This window comes from Pavona decussata, unplaced genomic scaffold (assembly GCF_977016875.1).
Source record: "Pavona decussata unplaced genomic scaffold, jaPavDecu1.1 SCAFFOLD_110, whole genome shotgun sequence".
Lineage (NCBI taxonomy): Eukaryota > Metazoa > Cnidaria > Anthozoa > Scleractinia > Agariciidae > Pavona > Pavona decussata.
The window spans coordinates 320,119-341,430 of NW_028145524.1; the positions used below are offsets into that span (position 1 = coordinate 320,119).

General features: G+C 39.5%; 2 protein-coding genes across 3 annotated transcripts; both read left to right on the plus strand.

Moving 5' to 3' along the window:
* Nucleotides 1-177: 177 nt before the first annotated feature.
* LOC146470816 (uncharacterized) lies at nt 178-13,112 on the plus strand. Of its 2 annotated transcripts, none has more exons than XM_085121507.1 (11): nt 178-405; nt 893-940; nt 2,314-2,394; nt 3,038-3,090; nt 3,642-3,747; nt 4,419-4,480; nt 6,241-6,297; nt 7,319-7,397; nt 9,351-9,500; nt 10,221-10,283; nt 11,765-13,112. In XM_085121507.1, exons 1-11 carry the CDS (start codon nt 248-250, stop codon nt 11,868-11,870), a joined length of 963 nt encoding a protein of 320 aa, XP_084977633.1. In that variant the 5' UTR covers nt 178-247; the 3' UTR covers nt 11,871-13,112. The 2 variants fall into 2 exon arrangements, with proteins under 2 accessions (XP_084977633.1, XP_084977634.1); XM_085121508.1 differs by having other exon boundaries at nt 6,244-6,297; nt 11,765-12,004.
* Nucleotides 13,113-17,057: 3,945 nt separating this feature from the next.
* LOC146470817 (uncharacterized) lies at nt 17,058-20,278 on the plus strand. Its single transcript, XM_085121578.1, has 2 exons — nt 17,058-17,459; nt 18,069-20,278. Exons 1-2 carry the CDS (start codon nt 17,345-17,347, stop codon nt 20,228-20,230), a joined length of 2,277 nt encoding a protein of 758 aa, XP_084977704.1. The 5' UTR covers nt 17,058-17,344; the 3' UTR covers nt 20,231-20,278.
* The last annotated feature ends 1,034 nt before the right edge of the window (nt 20,279-21,312 follow it).

A 21,312-nucleotide genomic window follows, 5' to 3' on the forward strand; every position in this document is an offset into this window, starting at 1 on the left:
AAATGTGCTTATTTGATTTTTTACCTTTTATTTTTTTAATTCCACAACTTACTTATCCGAAAACACAGAAATCTTTCCAAACAAAAACAACGAAGGATTTGTCATGAGTGCTACATGGCGTAGTTTACTAAACGTGACCGTGAAGAGACTGGATTCCAAAAAACCCAACAACTCGTTTCCAGTCGTTTGTATTTTTGTGCCAATTCAGTGTGTTTCACTTCGTTTCGCTTGCAATTCTCAGTGCAAGATGGCACGATATGTTGAGAGTTCTACCACGACACGAGGCCGCAGTCCATCCCCAAGATCTGAGCAACGCAGAAGTCGATATTCCCGTTCAAATTCGCGCTCAAAATCACGAAGTCGAAGCCGCAGTCGAGAGAGAAGTAGAAGTCGAGAACGTAACAAGTACGTACATTGTATATATATGCTGTAAGCTTATATCAGCTTAATGGCTACACAAAGCTTACAGAACTATCCTAGATGAATCCAGCCGTATTTTTGAAAAATAATTATTGATAAAGTGGAGGGATATCTGTATGGATCCATAATTTTCCCAGTGATTTTATTATGTTTTTGGTTAATTGATGAGTCTTTCTGTAACTTAATTAAAGAGAACACTGAAATCAATTAAATTGTATCTGCTTGCTTTGGGTACCACAGCTGTGAAAGCAAAAGTTGCAGTGGCTTTAAAAAAAACGTATGTTTCAATTGAAGGGACAAGAGCGTAATCATCGTTCTGTGCATGCAGCTTTAGAGACAACAGTTAAGAAATCATACTACTGCCAGTGCCAGAATTTACTCAATCGTTTAATACTGTAATGCAATAAGTCTTATCAGTTATGTGTTCTGGTGTTGTTGATAGTCATTGATTTTCCTCTGTAATGATTTTAAGGCATCACAGACGAAAGAGAAAATCCACTCCAGAAAGCTTTATGGACAAGTAGGTTGCATTGTTTATAATGAACATTCTTTATTAAGGACGGTGCCTACTTAATTAGTTACTGCGCATACATTCTGTACATCTCAAGATACTCAGGTTTCCTGTGGGTGGTGCCTACTAATGCAGCATTTTCAGAGATAGTAAAGCAACAATTTGAAAAAAAAAACGTGATACATTGCTTTGTATTTTTTAGAGTTGCATAATTATTTGTAAAAATGCGTGGTTACCCCAATTTTGTTTTTGGATTTCAATAGCCCTTGCTAAGATCCTAAGATCTGCTCTCCCCGCACAGTGCTTGAAATTAGCAGTTGTCCGGTCGTCCGAGACGACCAAAAAGTTTACCGGGCAACCAATTTTTAGTAAAATTAAGAGGCTGGTTGCCCAGGGAAAAAACCACGGACAACCCAGCCAAATATAGAAAACAAATTAATCATCAACAGCACCCGTTTTGTTTTGTCAATGTTCAATAGTGTGAAGTTAATATTAATAATAATATTAATTTGCCTCAGCTAAGTGTTTTCCTGTGTTTTGGATATCTGTAAATTTTACAAAACATTGCTAGGTACGAAAATGTAAGAGACAAACACAAAGTTTCATGTCTTGGTGGCGATCAAGATCAAAGACGCCATTTTGAATATGCCACAACTTAAACCCAGACTTCCGCAAAAACCATTGCTGTACACTAGGGGTTAGTTCAAGCTTGACCGCCTCAAGCTCTACACGGCGTGTAAATAAAGGTAGGAACGTTACCACTGATAATAATAATTATTGTTCTCAAATTCTTTATTTCGGGTTTGATTTTTTATGCCTTCAATTAGCAGTACAGTCACAGAGTGCAAATGTGGCATTTTTTTGACTGGTGTAAAGTCGCCTCCTCAAAAGAAAGCTAAATTGAGCGAGACGGATGCACGGTACAAGAAAGAAAAAAGAAAATGAGAACCGCAGGAAAAATGGAAAGACAAGCGACAAAAATGGATGTTTTTTTGAGTAGTGCACTTAAATGTGTAGGTTTTTCTAATGGGCAACCAAGGATTCATCAGGGCAACCAAATTCACAGGTTTGGTTGCCCGGCTTTTGAAATAGGGACAACCTGGAGTTTTTTTTAATTTCGAGCACTGCCCACATAGTCATAAACCAAACAAAAATACTTCTTTATTAGTAGGCACCATCCTTAACAAAAATGTCCTGGAATTTCTATGTAGGATTAATTATTATTAATAATAATTATTTCCCTCTAGCTAGGAGAGTTAGAACCGCATATACAGTGCTGTACCTTGTACAAATATTTTAGGCAATAGTGCCAATGGATGGTACTTCAGTTTCACCTTCTCTCACACGTTTGAACCGTGTAATTATTGTTCTATTTTTTTCAGACGGAGGATAGCACGTGAAGAGATCAGTGCTTCTGGAGTCATTGAAGTCTGGGGCTTGTCTCCCAGAGAAGCTCCTCCTGAGTATGTAGAAAATGTCTGTGAATTTAATACCTTTTAAATTGGGTTGGGATTGATCGGCATCAACTACATGGAAGTTCTTAAGTGTTAAATTCTGTTAAAGGGTGATCTTCAGTAGAAGTAGACAAGCATGCTAGAGAGGACTGGCCAATATATTGCTGTAAAACCCCACGAACTTGAACTCAGTTCACTCGAACAAAATCCGATTTCCTCTGGATTTGACTCTATTTTTTCGGACATTTACTATGATCAGCTAACTCAAACTTGGTTTACTCAAACTCCCCGCTAACTCAAACAAATTGTACTTTCCCTTGGCCCTTGAAAGTTTACCCTGAAAACTTAAACTCAGTCGGTAAATGGTTAAACCTCAAATTAAACAAACTTCGTCATGATCAGTCAACCTCAAATTGTCAGAACATACTGTAGCTGATTGACTTGTCAAAATATTTAATTGAACTCACTATTCTTTGTTTCCCATAGGAGTTTGAGTTAGGAGGCTTTTTAACCTTACTATACACTTATCTTCACATCCTTCTTCAGAAACTAACCCTGTTATCCATTTGTCCAACATGCATTGACTGTATTCCCCTGAATTTTGGTTTGTGGGAATTACTTGTACTGACACACAGTGTGTTTTATTTAACAGTTCTGATGAAGAGATGGCCACGGCAACAGCAACAAATGGAATAAAAAAGAAATGTAAGTAAATTTCTGATCAGTAAGCAATACACTATGTAAGGTAGTGATCAACGTTCTTTTTGTACAGTCGCTAATGGGGTGACCAGATTAAAAGGGTTCTTTACTCAACAAGTGGACTACAACAGTGTTGTGTTTACTGCTTCTTCTCTCCAGTTGGGGGAATTATTTTGTTCGAATGTGTATCAAGGCATTTAACCCTTTAACCCCTAATATTAAAGAACAAATTCTCCTATCTTGTCCTCATACTTTTCTTATAAAAACATTGGGGACAAGTTATTTATATTAAAATAAGAAGAAAATTCACCTTGGGTGATCATATCCTATGTAATTCTCATGACCTCAGGGGTTGAATTAAAGCATTGATAAAATTACAAGGAGAAATTTTGATGCTGATCACTTTTAGGGCTTAAAGGGTTAAGGGGCTTGTAGTTGCAAGTAATTTTATTTAATTATAGTAGTTTCCAGGCTGGAGATTGTTGCTTAAATGAGTAAGACAGGAAGTTTAGAGAAATTCAAGAATGGTCACACCATTTAAGAACTTTGCCTTTTAGCTGAAAGCGAAAGTGAAGATGAGAGCAGCGAAGACAACAGGAAAAGAAAAAAACTCAAGAAGTCTAGTAAGAAAAAGAAAAGAAAAACTCGCCATAAAAAGAAAAGGTACATAGTATATACAATTTATTATATCTCTCAGATAGTATGCGTGGTGTGATTGGTCAATTTTGCAGGCCATATTTCACTTTACGGCAATGGTTTAACCATTAAGGGCATTCACCTAATCTTTGAAAAATTTTACAAGAAACATGCTCTAAGGGACACCCAACTTTCAATTTCTTGTTTGAAAGTCTGCTGTACGGCCTGCTAAATTTGAAAGTTTCCTTTCCCACGCAGCCGATTAACCTCAGCGATATAATAAATTCTTACTAACCTTGTTTTCTCGATCCGTACTGTAAGTTAGGGATCCTTGTTTTTTTCCTGTTGATTTATGGGTCATAAATCAACGGGAAAAAATCTCAGTCCATGACTTACAGTACGGACCTCAAGCTTGGTTAGTAAAAGGGAAAATGTACATGTGTGTACTTTCTGAATTGAGTGAGTAAGTCTCCTATGGCTCAGTTGTAGAGCAGCTGGACTATTAAACAAAATGTCATAGGTTCGACTCCTGTTGTGATAACTGGGATTTTTTTTCTGAGTATGTACAGTGCATGTCTGTGTCAAATCTGACAATCACTGGCAATCAAGGAGGGCTCTGTAGTTCTAAGTTGTCTCTGCACTGTATAATTGGTTTAGCCAGAATATTGTTTAATAATTTTAACTTTTTGACTTTTCAGTAAAAAGCATCGTAAGAAGAAAGCAAGGCATAAATCAAGTTCTGAGAGTGAGGAGGAATCTGGTATGAACACTAAGTCTAGTAATCTTAGAATATTAAAAAAAGCAACCTTGAATGTTTGGAAAAAGTTTACTTACATGCAGAGCCAGTCAGGTCTACGACTTTCACTGGAACTCCCTTATCTAAGTTCGAGGCCCTCCCGTTACAATCAGTAAGGAAGCTCATCACGAATTCACCTGCAAAGTCGTGTGAAATTGACCCTATTCCAACTAGCATTGTTAAGGAGTGTCTTGATGAACTGTCACCCACTATATCATCTATGATAAATCTCTCGCTTGAAATAGGCCACTTCCCGGACATGTGGAAAGGGGCGCTAGTGAAACCCAAGCTAAAGAAATCTGGTCTGGAACCTGAAAAGAAGAACTATCGGCCTGTTAGCAACCTCCAGTTCTTGTCTAAGCTCGCAGAAAAGGCAGTTATCCAACAGACTGTTTCCCATATTATGTCATGCGGGCTCTTTCCTGAGATGCAATCAGCCTATCGGCAGTTCCACAGTACCGAGACCGCGTTACTCCGTGTTCGTAATGACATCCTACTTAACATGAATAGTCAACATGTAACGCTATTGGTTTTCCTGGACTTGAGTGCTGCGTTCGATACGATTGACCATACGGTATTGCTTAAGCGTCTTGAGGATAAGTTTGGGTTCAGTGGAACTGCATTGGAGTGGTTTCGCTCCTATCTGTCAGACAGATTCCAACAAGTGGTAATTGACGGTGTAAGATCTGACAAGTTTGACATCGACTTTGGTGTACCGCAGGGTTCCTGCCTAGGCCCATTATTGTTTTCTATCTACATGAGTCAATTGTCTGAAATCGTCAGTAAACATCTGCCTACAGTGCACTGCTATGCTGACGATACGCAGCTATACCTTTCTTTTCGACTACTATCTCCACAATATTAGCCGCATTAGGAAGTTTTTAAGCCGAGAAACCACGGAGACCTTAATACACGCATTCGTCACTAGTCGCTTGGATTATTGCAATTCTCTGTTGTATGGGCTACCAAACAGCCTTGTTTATAAACTACAACGCCTACAGAATTCAGCGGCAAGACTAATTTTTAGAGCTCCTAGATACTGTCATATCAACCCATTATTAACTGAACTTCATTGGCTAAATATTAATCATAGAATTTATTTCAAAATAATTTTAATCACATACAAAGCTCTCCATGGCACCGCCCCAAAATATATACGGGACTTAATCACTGAAGCCGAACTCCAGTTATGGTTTGAGATCCAATGATAACTATATGCTCAAACCACTGGCAGTTAAAACACTGCCCACCCTCGGGGACCGAGCCTTCGCTACTGCAGCTCCTCGATTGTGGAATGGACTACCTCTAGAACTCAGGAAGGAACACAGTCTTAACATTTTTAAACGGAAACTTATAAGACTCTCCTTTTTAAAAGAGCATATCTCGATTAGTCCTTTAGAATAACTTTTATACGATTTTTAATTTTTAACAGAATTAGTTAGCATGATGTTTATGATCTAATTTTTATGCTTTTACAGTTTACTTTTTAACACTATATATATTGTTTGATTAATACCATTTGTAAAGCGCATTTGAAAACTTCAGTTGAATTTGCGCTTAAGAAATGATTATTATTATTATTATTGATTATTATTAAAAGTTGGCAAAAAAGAAAACTGTTCCTTTTTTTTGCCGAATTATTTTGATGTAATTGCTTGTTATTTTCTTGTCAAGTTTTTATTCCAAGCTTTGAAAGCTGATCTCGATTGATTTTCCTTGTACAGAAGAAGATGATGATGCTGATGTTGAATGGCAGGAGGCATGGATTGAAAAGAAAAAAGGTTGGTGCAGTCTAAACTATGTCACTCGAACAACGTCTGAAAATATCCTCATATTTCTGGTAATACCGGTTGATGGATGTTGGTGCATTTCGATCCTCACTTTGGTTGTAAATAATTATTATTGGAGGATTTTTCGATTCCCCATGTTCAGACTTCATGCTGTTCCCTCAGGGGTCCACTGTGGTAGCGATCGGCTGTTGTTTTGTTTGATCGTAGGCTTCCATTTTGTGATCCTGTCATGTTGATGAAAGTCAATGTTCACTAGTTACCCTAGACTTTCTAAAAGCCCTTTCCTTTTCCTTCACTCTTTATGTTAAGGTGGTTTTGGTTCCTCATTAGTTACCCTATCAGTCTCAGAAGTGGATTTTGTAACCTACAAGCTGTCAATTCTAGTGTCGCATTGGAAGAGGATATCTTTAGGAGAACTGGAGAGGCCATTGAGATACAGTCTGACAGTCCCCCACCGTAAATCGAGACAGCGGATACAAACTTTTCCAGCAATGTACCTGGGTATTCTGTCATGTGACTCTCACCACCTCAAGTCACATGACAAAACTTCAAACCCCGTCACTTGATAAAGATGCAGTGAGGGAATTTAAAGCTTCTACGTTAAAACATCCTTTTTGAGATCCTGATAGGGCAACTGTTTTCAGTTTACTTATTTCTAGCAAAAGATAGCACTTACTGAAAATCCGTGAAACCAGAACATACATTTAATCTAGAAAATAGCGAGAAAACACACAGAGTTCATAGCAACATAGGATGCGCTGATCGCTAACATTTTAAAGGCCCATAGTTCCAGTCCAAGATCATGGTGTGGAAATGGGCTAGTCATCAGTCTGCCACCATCTAGTATTTGTTGAGGGTTAGGATATGTTTTAGTTACCAGTACGCATGCGCATTTACTATACCGGCCCATTTCATCCCTTGGGGCCATTAAAATAAGTCATGCGCATTGATACCATATGCGCTCACTTCCTTGGAAATATTGTTTTAAATTATTTACTTCGTTGTATTTTAGAACAAGACAAGGAAACGGATAATGGCGTTGTTGGCCCTATGCCTCTCATGCAGGATGCGGCCAGCCAAGATATTACAGAGTAAGGCTCCACGTACAATAGTTATTATTAAAAGCTGCATCTGCAAGGAAGCTATCGCTCGTTTCTCGCGTCACTTGAGAAGAAACAACTGCTAAAAAGGCAAAGTATTTTGTGCTTTGTTTGCCCCATTTCTAAACTGGCGATTTTCATTACGAAATCTTTAATCTTTAAACTTTAGGGCGGTTTTCAATGAGTGTCGAAAGTAATTTCGCGTTTGCTTTGGTTTTGTGTTACTACTCTCTGTGACTGGTTAACAAAACTCGCGCCACTTTCTCAACCAATGGGAATCCAAACCAAAACCAATCGTGTTTTCGCCGCACGCGTTTTCCCGCGCTTGGTGCCAGTTACATGTCTTTGCTTTGAATTCTCAGTGGCTCGCTGTATTGTTTACATCTGTTGCGATTGGCCAGAGTAATAACTTGGGTTTTGGTTTTACGACACTCAATTGCAAACCGCTCTAATCGAGATAATTGCCAAAGAGCTAGCTAATACAGGCAATGGGCGGCCCGCAATGTTGTTATACATGTATATACGTGCGTTTTCTCAGGTCTTGTAAAATCCATTTGAAGTCCGAGGTTCGGTTTTAATTTTTGAGCGGAATTGACGTTTAGTCTTGGAAATCAAAGAAATCCAAACGCACAATGGCTTTCTGCCGCTTTCTGCGTCCTCTTTTTCGGCGATTTATTGTTCTTCTATGTTATTTCTTTCCATTTTTAACTCCAAAAAGTTTTTTTTCTTACTTTTAAGAGGCGAAAAATACGGCTTGAAAATTTAGGACTGATCAGCATTTTCTACGTTTCCACAATGTCTACAGGCGATTCATATAGATTAAGCACTCACGCAGCTATTGACAAGAAGGTGAAGATTTCGTACTTACAGCTTTTTAAGGTACTCACGAGAAAGCTGTCGCGTCTCTCGTTACGAGAGACGCGTCTTGCAAGAGGGTGACAAGTTACTTTTGAGAAGTACTATAAATTCATGCGGTCGGTATCATCATTACGAAGGTTTGAAAGTGCGATAAGGACTTCGCATTAACAGCTTCTGACGGGAGACCATTCCAAAATGGTGTACAGTAAAAACCCGCGTGTAAGAATCTACATTTTTTGAGGTCTGGCTAAATAGGTTCTTGCATTTTGGAGTAGTTGTTGGCAATTTAGGGTAAGTAGGTTCTTAATTAGGTTCTTAATTTCTATGAAGGAGATATAGTTGTTGATTACCAGAAAAATAAATAAACTTGGGTTTGGTCCTGAATATATACAATATTTATTTACAACTGTACTTTATACAAACCCGTTTTTGTTGTAGAAATTAATACTTTAATTTGTAATTACAGTTTGGTATTTTCTTGCAATATAAATCTGCAATCTCAAAGTCAAACTCCTTGGGTAAAATGTTTATCATAATTTAACTGTTACCGACATATAAAAACCGGCTTGATCTTACTTAGCCTCCCACGCAGGCGTTTTTAGGGGACTCGTATTACCTCCTCCCCACAAACGCCGTTTGTGGGGAGGAGGTAATACGAGTCCCCTAAAAACGACTGCGTGGGAGGCTAGATCTTACTTGGCTAAACAGGTTCTTATATTTTTGGGTATTAAAATGGCAAATTTCTGCCAGTACTGCTGGCAAAAAAGAAAGAACGTTTATAGGGATTTACACATGACTGTAGATGTCTATTTAATGTCAAGTTATGTGACTTTCTGGTGCAAGAAGTACGAACACTCATACCAATAGGAAAGGATATGCAAACCAAGTTATGACCAAATGGTTTATTCTGCCCCTCATAGTGGAATGAACAGAATACGTTTTACCTAGAGTAACCAGTGAGGCAAGTACACTTCCTTTTGGGAGGTTTTTCAGCTGTTTACTCCGATAGCAGAAAGGATTTAATAGTCCACTCAGATAAATAATCTACCGTGCATGTTGAAAATTAACCCGTTGTTTTGTTGTCAGTTTTGGTGGTGCACTGTTGCCGGGTGAAGGAGAAGCCATGGCGCAGTATGTCAAGGAAGGAAAGAGAATCCCTCGTCGTGGTGAAATTGGCCTCACAAGCGATGAAATCGCTTCATTTGAAACGGCTGGCTATGTGATGAGCGGGAGCAGGTATGAAACAAGCTTTTGCGAAGGTTTTTTATTTTTATTTTTCTTTCTTTCCTTCCTTTCTCAGTTCCATCCATCCTCCCTTCCTTCCTTTTGAGTTCCTTCCTTGCGTTTTTTATCTCTCTCTACCACTCCGTCCTACCTTCCATCCTTCCTTCTTTCCTTCTCTCCCTCCCTCCCTGCCTTCCCTCCTTCTCTCCATCCTACCTCCCTTTCTTTCATCCTTCCATCCTTCTCTCCCTACCTCCGTCCTACCATTCGTTCTTTCTCCTTCCCTCTGTCCTACCTTTCTTCCCCCCTCCCTCCCTCCCTCCCTCCTTTCTTGCATTTGTTTTTCAGTGATCAATAGACGAGAAAGACGGAAGGAACCCTAAAGTTACATGCAAACAACAGTTGACCCACACATTTGGAGCTTAACCCAGTTTCTGTAGCATGAAGTAAATAAACAAACCACTTTAAATTTAACTGGTGAAAAACCAGTTGAAATTTTGAAATGTAGAAGTATTCCCTAGATAATATACTAGTCAATTACAGGGATATGTTGCACGTTTTTCTAAAGGTTTGCTGGCTCCTCAGTGAATAGAGACAATGTGGATCTTGCCCCTTTCTCCCCACCCCCCCCCCCCCATTTTTTTTTTGTTTGTTTTTTTTTTTTGTTTGTTTGTTTGCTAGCAAGCAAGAGCTGATTAGTCAACGATATATTCTTTTCTTCCTTCCTTCAAGGCATCGCCGCATGGAAGCCGTACGTCTGAGAAAAGAGAACCAGATTTACAGTGCGGATGAAAAGTAAGTAACACATACCGGATAAGAAACAGCTGGAATTCTTTCTGTGGTACTTGTTCTTTATACTTTGCAGTGTAAACCCGCTTACTTCTGTGACTATTCAGATGTAAGGTATACTATCCTCTGCTCGCACAACAAACTAAAGTTGGTTAACTCGTGACGACACGTAGGAGTTAGCGTGTGTGAACTCGGCTGTTAACCTGTGTGTGACAAATGGAACAAGTCGCTAATTTAGCCAACCTTTGGGGATTGCAGGCGTTTCATTAAAGGGGAACTGTCATGGGGTTTTTGACCTCTTTTGTTAAAAATTGTGAAATAAGACCTTCACTTTGCTACAAAATAATTCTAGAAGAACGAGAGGGGAGAAATCAACTCAATTCTTGAAAGGAACAACTCGTACTCTGTTCTAGCGCATTTTGGAAACAAAAATACGAAAACTTGAAAAACATCAGCCTAACATTTTTCAAGTTTCAATCCATTCCGACCTACTGTGTCTCTGGCCAGAGGCACTAATCGACAGTTTTGTTACACTGCGGTGATAATTTATAACAAAGCTAGGCAATTAATTTTTTTGTTTCTGTTGTCAGACAAATATTTTTGGGTTTTGAAATGACATGAAATTTTCGTGATACTTCCCCTTTGAGGACCAGCCACCAGGCAAATAGCCTATTTTACAGTTGTGTGCATAGTAATCTGGCCTTGGATTGGAAGCGAGGCTGGGGGTGACCTTGTTTTGATACAGACCTCACTGCTTTTCAAATGTAAATGCAAACTAGTTAGCATAAGAACAGCATATTGATCTACATGTGAAAAGCAGTGAGGTTTGTATCAAAACAAGGTCACCCCCAGCCTCGCTTCCAATCCAAGGCCAGGTCACTAAACACACAACTGTAAAATGGGCTATTGACCGTCTGTGAAAACACAACTTTAGCCAGCTGCTTTTAACGTTTCAACCAATGTTTTCAATAAAAGAACATAACCAAGCTAACTATCCTGCCTAGGTGCAATAACCTCTTGCCCAACTGTTCAAAATCTTAATGAAACCCCCTGTGTACGTTGGCAAGCTCGTATTTGGTATGTGAACGTATGTTAAACCTTTAGTGTTTACTTCAAGTGGCACAAGAAAGAGAAGGATATAGAAAGAGTGGTCCTCAAACTCGGATTTAAGCACGAGTTTGCCAGAGTTTGTTTTCGGCCACGGGAGTTAGTTTCTAAAGAAACTGTGGTGCTGCGTCGGTTGGGAGTAGAAACAAATGTTTGGTTTATCAACAGAGTTGATAACTAAAGGTAAATTGGCCACCGTAAAGAGATTCGAGTACTGATGTTTCGAGCGTTAGCCCTTCGTCAGAGCGAATCTTTGTCTGTATTCGGGAGTTTGGCCAATATAAGTTTGCTGTGTGAAGACGGCTTTTTTGTTTCTTTATTGGTTGGCACTTTGTAAAATGAAGTACATTTTCATCTTTTTTGTTTTCTTTCTCTTTTAGACGCGCGTTGGCCATGTTTAATTACGAAGAAAGATCCAAGAGAGAAAACAAGATCCTGTCGGATTTCAGAGAGATGATCCATCAAAAAATTAGCAACAAGAAATAATACATTCTACCCCATCCCTACGTCACACCCCCAGGGGGAATGCTACTCGATCCATGCATTCCTGGGGGGAGAGGGACGAGTATTTAACGAAAGCTTGGGTGAGGAGATGCCGTGGCACTGGGTCCCACAAATCTGTCTTACTGTATTTAAGGCGGAATGCCTTAGTTGTGCAGGGTTTTTGTTGGAGCAGGGACACCGTGACCATTACTCAGCTACAGTATTTTATTCTCTTTCCTGGCTAAGTTTACTCTTCAATTTATCATGTTTGTCCTGCTAAATCAATTCAGTTCTTTCTAGTCAAATACTCAAAGACAAAAATACTGGTTGTGAACCTGAGTGTTTGAGAGAGTCAATTCAGGATATGACACAGCAGTTACATTTTACTCCGTCTGTGATGTGTCTACAGGGGGTTTATTAGAACGCGGGACCCGGATACTGGCAGCCATTTACTCTGAACATGATGCCTGCCTTTGGAGAGATTGAAAGCCAGTCTAAACAAGACAAATTAAGGAGTGTTACCTGTCTATTCACAATATAAGAACCCTCCTACCACAAACATTAATAAAAACCCTATCAAGCTCGATAATAACTTACTCAATCGATTCTAGTTTAAAAAAAAAGCAACAACAACAACTGACTGGTTTGCAGTTGAGTCTGGCGAAAACAAAACCATGTAGCAGCACGTTAAAAGCTTTCCAAGTGTCTTCAAACACTTAAGACATTTTCATTGGGTCCATCGAAAACTGTCCGCACGCACCTGCGCTGTAGCAACTGTTAACACACGAATGGTACTTAAAAATCTCGTGAAACAACAAGTCAGTTTCCAACAGTGTTCTTACACATTTTTGTATGCAAAATTCAAGACTTTTTTCCATACTTTGTACAAACCATTTTATTTTATTTTTCCAGCCTCAAGGTTATGAGTCATGTGACACGCAAGTTAGTACTGTCAGGGGGTAGGGTAGAGAGGGAGTTCTCGACATGGTTCTACAATTTAACATTTTGGCTAAGGCGATATTTAGATGAAGTTTAACCATAAGCTGACAAAGGTATCAGCACTTATTTCAGCTTTGAAAAACTCTAGACGTTCCCCCCTTTTTTCCACACTTTTTCTTTATTTTTTCATACTTTGTCCAGGTCTGGAAAACTAGTTTGAAAATTTCCGTACTTTTTCAAGAAAACTCCAGGCTCTATACGAACCCTGTTACAAGTAAATCTCTTGCTCTGGTTTGACACTAAACTGCCTTTAACCCTTAATATCAAAGAACAAATTCTCCTATCTTGTCCCCGTACTTTTCTTATAAACGTACTGGGGAGAAGTTATTAAAGCATCAAGAAAATTAACCTTGGGTGTTTATATCCTTAATTCTCATGACCTCAGATGTTGAATAAGCATTGATATTGCAAGGAGAAATTTGAGGCTGATCACTGTTAGGGCTTAAAGGGTTAAAATATTAGAAATGTTTTCCCTTATTTTATACTGTTTTTTAAGTTAACGTAAGAGTGAAAAGCAACAATCGGTGTATTGTTGGCAACTCCTTGTAGAACTGGCACTAACCCAGATGAGGCTAATCTGGGGTTGATCGTGCCTTCCCAGCCCTCTAAGATGCGTGTAAGCCGTAAACCCATCGTTGTATTATTGTAGAAAAGAACCACTGAAGCATCATTTTGTAAATAAAATATCTGGAAGTCATCATAACTTTGTTGTATACAAAACCCACTCCTGATCGCGTTTGGAGTCGAGATTGTATGGGACAATCGATCGATCAACAAATTAATGAGTGGATCTTGGGACGCGTGTCTGGCATCCCCCGCAGATTGTGTAGGGGCGGATGACATCATCACCAACTTGGCAAAGGAGAGAGAGCCTGAGATTAAGATCACTGAACGCACTCCCTTTAAGGGTGACTGTATGGGGGGTTAGGGTTATGTGGGTGACTATATGGTACCTTACCATAAATTCCTTCCCCCCTTATCTTTGATTACTAGTATTATGTAGGGTTTTCATTTGAGGCCAGAGGACGAGAGTAACGTTCGGCTGCTTGCTACTATGATGTCAGGTACTTTGATATGACGATGACGATGCAGCCTTTGGTTTTGATGAGGACCTTGTTGAATAGGCTGGTTTAATATTTGAGAGTTTTGAAACGCAAAGTCCCAGGACACCAAATTTTTACAGTATTAGCTATCTATTAACACGCAACTGAAAATAATCCTGCTACTACTTACACAATGATGTGATAGTTTAAGATGTGGCCAACGAATTGAGAATTTCTTCTTATCATAAAGTATTTTCTGGGAATGGCCTGGGCCCAGTAACGTATTTCCGGCTGTCGCTTCTCTGCGCCGCCGGAAATACGTCTGCGTTCGCAGGCTAGGGCCCAGGCCCCAGTTGTTCAAAGGCCGGATAACTTTATCCGCTGGATAAGGCGCTCTTCAGCGTCTAAAATATACTTCACGTTAAATGTTGTGCACGGTTTTCGTACATTCCCCAACTAAGCAGTGGTTAGAGTGTGCATATTTGCTTGTGCACGAGGAAATACTGAAACTTTGCACAGAATGAAACTGTCGGATAGTGACTTATCCACTGAATAAAGTTATCCGGCCTTTGAACAACTGGGGCCAGTTGTTCGTAAGTCGGTTAACGCTAATTATCCACAATTAAAAGTTAACCAAGGTTTTCATCTCGCTCATTAAAAATTATCTTGAAATCTAATTTTAAGCTGATGGTAAAGAATCGCCCAAGTCAAGACTGAGGGACAAAAATCTTCCAGAAGAGTCTTTATTGATTAGTAATTAATCTCGAATCAGAGTTCACATTAATCCAAGATTAGCTTAATCAGGCTTTGAACAACTGGGCCCAGAGCTATAATCCATGGCCCGGTTGTTTAAAAGCCGATTAAAGCTAATCCACGATTAAAAGATAACCGACGTTTTAAGTGCGCTTGTTAAAAAAATTTTCAAAGTCTAATTTTAAGCTCATGGTAAGGAAAGTCAAAGTCAAAACTGAAGGACAAAAATCTTTCGGATTAGAGTCCTTTTTTATTTATAATGAAACTCGAATCAGAGTTCACGTTAATCCAGGATTAGCTCAATCGGGCTTTGAACAACTAGGCCCAGAGCCGGGAATAGAATATTGCTTCTCCGGTCTTAGGAACGTCGAAAACAACGGTACATTACCGAGGGTGTAGTCTCAAACATTTCCGAGCACCAGGAGAGCCTGCCCCCGCTTCAGTCCCTAACCCTAACCCATGATATAGTCACCCTTACCTTACCATGAATTATATGTCGACAAAACGGTTCAAACTTACAAAATCGCAACCTTCAACCTGCATTGCCCCCTTCTGCATCAAAGCAAAATAGTCTTGTTGCTGACTGTAGATAGACTTGCGAAACCACAAGGTCTACGAAATATTTACCAACTTATTTAGTCTTAGTGCTCAGGGCTCTTATTGATAGCAGGATGCTTTTAAGCTCCTGAAGGGACTACCTTTATGAATAAATAAAGGTGTCTGTTCTGTCAGCCTTCTCCAGTGGGGCCGTGTTTATTAACGCTAGGAAGAAAGATTCTTTAAAACCGTTGCAACGTGAAGTTAAAGCCTAAATGACGTAAACGTTACGTGGAAACGTGCAAACTTCCGTAAAGAACGACTCTCATTTGTATAATCCAGCCTAGTCCTCAGGCCTTCTCTCTTGTCTCCTTGTCTGCGCGAAGTCTGAAACGGGCAGTTGTGTCGGCGTACGTATTTTGTACACGAGGTCACCGCACGAATATACGGGACCAGATAGACTGTTAAACTTAGGGTGCTCCATGTTTTACCTAAATTATTCTAGTCACTAATATAAACGTCAAACACGAGACTTGCTTCTCGAAACGTCAGGCCCCAGTTGTTCAAAGGGCGGATAATTTTATCCACTGGACAGTTCGCTATCCGACATAAAATGTGTGCAAGATTTTCCCGATAGTCCTATAATCTGTGAATAGAGTAGAAGCATATGTCAAATTGAAGAATGGGATTGTGTGGAAAACTTACCAAAAGCATTGGTTGAAGTGTATTTGCTCTGCTGGATAGCGACTTATCAAGTGGATAAAGTTATATCCGCTCTTTGAACAACTGGGACCAGGACTCTAATCCCTTTACGGTGGCCAATTTACGTTATTAATTTTGGTGATTAAACCAAAACTTCGTCTCTAAGCCCCCATCGACGCTGACGTTGTTCGGTCAGCAAAAAACAAACTGACAACAGCTGAATAAAACTATTGAAAAGTTAAACCAAAAGAAACTAATAAGTAAACATTATTTTATTACTGTCAGCAAGTTTTTAAAATAATTGCATTCCCGTGCCAATTTCAGTCCTTTCTAGACCGAACTTCTTCTCGTCTTCGGCTGGGGGCAGCGGAGGACGGGAAGTGTGGCCTACGTAACTCCCCCCTCTTCTCTTCTCGTCTAGATTGGGTTAAGTAAGTCTGAATGATATCGATTTTAACGTTCCTTTTTAAGATTTTTCTCAAATCACGCGAATGTTTTTTTTTAAATCCACTTTCAGTGAGGGGTATTTTTTTTTTTTTTTTTTTTTTTTTTACGATTTTTCACATTTTTTGCAAGCAAGGCCTGTTACCTAGTAACCACGATTACCGGTTTCGCCAAAAGTTTCTTTCACGTTACTGGGAAGTTAAGAGTCAAATCTGTCATGGTTTCTAGACCGTCTGTTTTTTTTGTTTGGTTTGTTGGTTGTTCTGCAGTGTTTTCAAGTGATGTTTTTAGTAGACTGCTGAAGAAGACAAAATTTCCCTCTGGCAAGTCAATGCATATTGATTTTTGTTATTTAAAATTTATACGAATTCAGTAAGGGCTCATTCAAATCAAATTAAAGCTCACAGGGCAGTATAGTCCTTTTGCAATGTTTATTATTACATGTATTATGCTGTACTGCATGATTCTGTCCTCAATTCGAATGATCAAATGAAAGGTATTGGGCCTCATTTTCCTGTGGTACTGCTTACGATGTTGTACAATGTGGTTCTATCTACTGAGTCTGTGGATGAAATCCTAAAGTGCAGTGACCATTAAATACAAAGCTTCTTAGCAAGTAAAGTCATTTATTTCATGTCAATAACACTGGAAGTGCTTGTGCAAATATCTCCCGAGCCAAAGGCTCATGATGAGCAGTACTTCCCTGTGGTGCTGTTTATCAATCTGTAGTACAAGATGGTTCTATCTAATGAATCTGTGGATCTGTGGATTTTCAAGCAATCTCGTCCCAGAGCCTGCGTGCGTCTTGGGCCAGCGGACGTGCTGAACAAAAGAAATGGGAACGAGATTGGCCCGCGAGAAAAGTAGCGTTTGAACCGGATGTGACATCAAGAACACAAAAAGGGCTAGGTGCGCGCACCAAGCGTGTTTCCGGCCATTACAAATGCTTTGACAGTACAGCTTTGCCGTAGCTGAACTTGACTCTGCCAACCCATTACTATGTCATTCAGAACTTGGCGCTGTTTTGCTCTCGTGTTTGTGCTTTTAGTTGCTCTAACCATTCTTTCTATGCTGTATTTTGAAGTCAGGTTTGGATCTGTTAAATTTAGTTTTGGTAAGTGCATAGGTGTTGAATTATTTTGACGACCTTTTGTTTGTTTGCTCGTCCCAGTTCTAGTATGGCTAAACTTATGTTAAGCTAACTCTAACTTACAAAACTCGGAATTCCGATTGGATATGCACCTGATACGCTTGGTTATAATTGAACTCTATACCTTTTAAGTTTAAGGAATCGAAAATTATTTGATCTTTGAAAAATATCATTTTGCAATGAGACTGAATCCAACCTGCTAAAAGAATAAACGGATCACTCAACCGTGTTAAGATTCACCTTCATGAGGAGATTTTTCCTGGTCTCCGATTTTGAGATTAGCTTGGTGTTAAGTATTTTTTCTTAAAAGGAAGCCTTGAAAAATATCTAATTGTTATTTTTCTGTGGATTATTTTCAATCATATTGTAGCTGGTGTGGTCGATGAAGAACAATTGAGTCGTTGGCGCGACCTATATTGCTTTTATCAGTTTGACAGCAGCCTGCTTTGACAGCATGCAAAATAATTTATAATTAACAAGTAGAGAAAAATCAAAAGCGATAAGCAGTCTATAGAAAAGCAGATAGACCTTTAAACGGAATCAATTTAAGAGTTTTCATATTTTTATTTCCAGGCTTTTCTGATGCAGAAAGCAACAGCGTCATCAATCGAAGAACAGGAACAATAAATTATGCCAACGATCAAAAAATCATCATCATTGGTGCCGGTCCAACGGCTTTAGGTGCTGCTCATAGATTCAACGAAATTGGTAAAAGTTTTTCAAAGATGTCAGTTACCATTTTTGAACAAAGTGAAAAGCCCGGAGGACTGGCTATATCTGAAAGAGACGACAAAGGTTTTCTCTGGGACATGGGAGGCCACGTGGTTATTTCACATTACGATTATTTTGACTGGATGTTGGACACAGCGGTAAAGGACTGGAATCATAGACAAAAGGCTGTATTTGCCTTCATGATGGGATCTGATGGAAACCGAAGATTTATTCCATACCCAGTTGAGAATAATGTTGAATTGATGGACAAAGTGGACCAGCAAAAGTGCCTATCAGGGCTTGAAGAAATTGCCAAAAATCCAGTGAAGGGAAGGCCTGCAAACTTTGATGAATGGCTTCTTCGTCATTTTGGCGGCGGTCTATGCGAGGTGTTCCTAAGAAAATATTACAGAAAATTTTGGTCAATAGATCCTACCAAAATTAACACTGTCTGGGTGGGTGAGCGAGTTGCTGTTCCAGACATTGCCAAGATCAAACTTAAGATTGCTGAATATGACAATGGAACCGCTGCAAAAGACTCTGCCTTGGGACCGAATAGGTTTTTTCGATATCCAAGGTATAATGGCACAGGTGGCATTTGGCAAGCAATTGCGGATCGTCTTCCACGTCAATGGTTTAAGTTCAACCATAAAGTTATAGGCATAAATATTGACACGAAATCTGTGTCAGTAATAGAGAGGGGTGCACAGACTATTGCAGTCCAGGAGTTTAAATTTGACACTCTTATATCAACAGTACCATTGGACATTTTTGTCAATATGGTAAGGGGACGAGATGATTCTCTTGAAGAAATGAAAGAACTAACTTCGAAGCTTGTTTATTCGCACATTCACTTGATAGGTATTGGACTAAACGGCCAACCTCCACCAGAGCTATCAAACAAGTACTGGGTGTACTTTCCTGATTCTGATTCTCCTTTCTATCGAATAACGGTTTTCTCCAGTTACTCACATGATAATGTTGCAGAGCCTCTGTATCAGTGGTCACTTATGTGTGAGGCAGCAGAGCCGAAAGGCAACTCCAATCCAGAACAGTGGACAAAGGAACACTTGATTGACATTTCCATTCAAGCCTTAACTACTTATGGATTTATTATACCTAAAATGGTTGTTTCAAAGTTCTATCGGCGACTAGAACATGGTTACCCAGTTCCTTCAATCAACAGAGAAATGATTCTTCAAAAGGTCCAACCTTGGTTGGAATCCAAAGGCATTTTCTCTCGGGGCTGGTTTGGAGGTTGGCGGTATGAAGTTGCAAATCAAGACCACTCATTCATGCAAGGTGTTGAAGTCATAGACAAGCTTTTAAGAGGCGTTCGGGAGGACACCTATTATGGCGCAAATTTTAGCAATTCTATAAGAAACACTGAACGACTTGTCAAGGAGAAGTTGCTGGACTACGAATTTGTGATAGCTCATTATAACGAAAATCTTGATTGGCTGATGCCAGTGGCCATTCACACTCATATCTATCATAAAGGAGCCGATCTCCAACCTCCATCGCTGCCATTGAATGCCTGGAACAGGTTACCTAATGTTGGCCGGGAGAGTCATACATATTTGTATCACATCATAAACAACTATGACTCCTTGCCTGAAGTAACTGTTTTTCTTCAAGGTGATGGGGAAGATCTGCCGAAGTATTGTTTTGAAAAGCCGATGGATTTCGTTTACAAAGCTAGGAACAATATTTCTTGTCGAGTCCATTACAGAGACAACAACTGGGGGAGAATTCAACACATTGGCAAATTCCTGGAGGCAATGCAACGCGGTGAATTACGTGCTGCCAAATTGAACTTGGGAGAATTTTTCGAAGAATTGTTTGGCTTTCCACATCCAAGAAACTTTCCTGTTTGCCTGGCGGGTTGTTTTGCCGCTACACGAGACATGATTAAAAAGCACCCGGTTGACTTTTATCGCAAAGCTATTTCGTTCGTTGATGATCATCCCAACCCAGAGGAAGGGCACTACTTTGAAAGGCTTTGGGCCACGATATTTTCTTAATTCATTCACTCCAGTGTCGCACCTAACCACCCATGAACGGCCAGGGTAGTGCTTTTGACATCCACCCCGGACGCAGTGGAATAAGGTCTTGCAATTCATGCCTAAATAAGAACGACAACAAGAAACAGGCCAGGGCTCGACAAAAACGGAATCCAACGAACCGATCTACTCCTTGGTAAAATGTCCTCACAATATCCTTAACGTTTGAGTCGAACTTTTTCTATGAAAAGGAAGTTCCGCTCAAGGACTAAGACGCCGCGAATTAAGAAAAAAAAATGAAAGAAAGCAAAAAAAGTGAGCTCGAAAAATCGAAACGCTGTTCTGGTTGCTGTTTTGCTTGTCGAATAAATTAACTTGTGCGCATGCCAGAATTCCTATTTCCGAAAACGACCCTTAATTAAAAGAAACGCTTCCTTGGCTTTTCGCCGACAATCCATGCCAACAACCTTGAAGTCTAAACTTTCAATTTTGTTGCTCAGCTAGCTTACCTCTTTAGTTATTCTGACTACCTTATACCAGTTCCCGTTATCGTTTTCATATTTTCATAAATATTTGTTATAAAGTTGTTGTTGTTGTTGTCCTGGGAATTCCCAAGAGCCCAAGAATGGAAAGTACAGTTTAATCGTCTTCTTTCGAAAGGTCATGGTTTATAATCTTATCCAAAGGTTAAAAGTTATGGAAGTTATAACCATTTTCCGAGGAACAACACCAGGAGAGAGCAGCCAAAGGTTCCCATTTGAATGGCGATGTCCTATTTGTCCTAGAACTCATCTACAGACTCAAAAGATAAGTTATACCTTGTAAATCATAAAAAGAGATACCCCAGGAAGTATCGCTCGGTTGCAATTGTTTGAATTTATGATCACGCCATCAGACGTATATGATAAACTCAAATTTTAGACACATGGTACCATATTGCACAGCGTTAAAGACAACACCACGGCAAGGTATACTTCTCAATCTCATAGCGTCCGGCACCCTTTGAGATTCAATGTCAGGAACTTCAGCTCTGTGATATCGTGTGAACAAAGCTTTGCCTCTACAAAAAAGAAAATACGGTAACTATATGTGCAAAATTTATC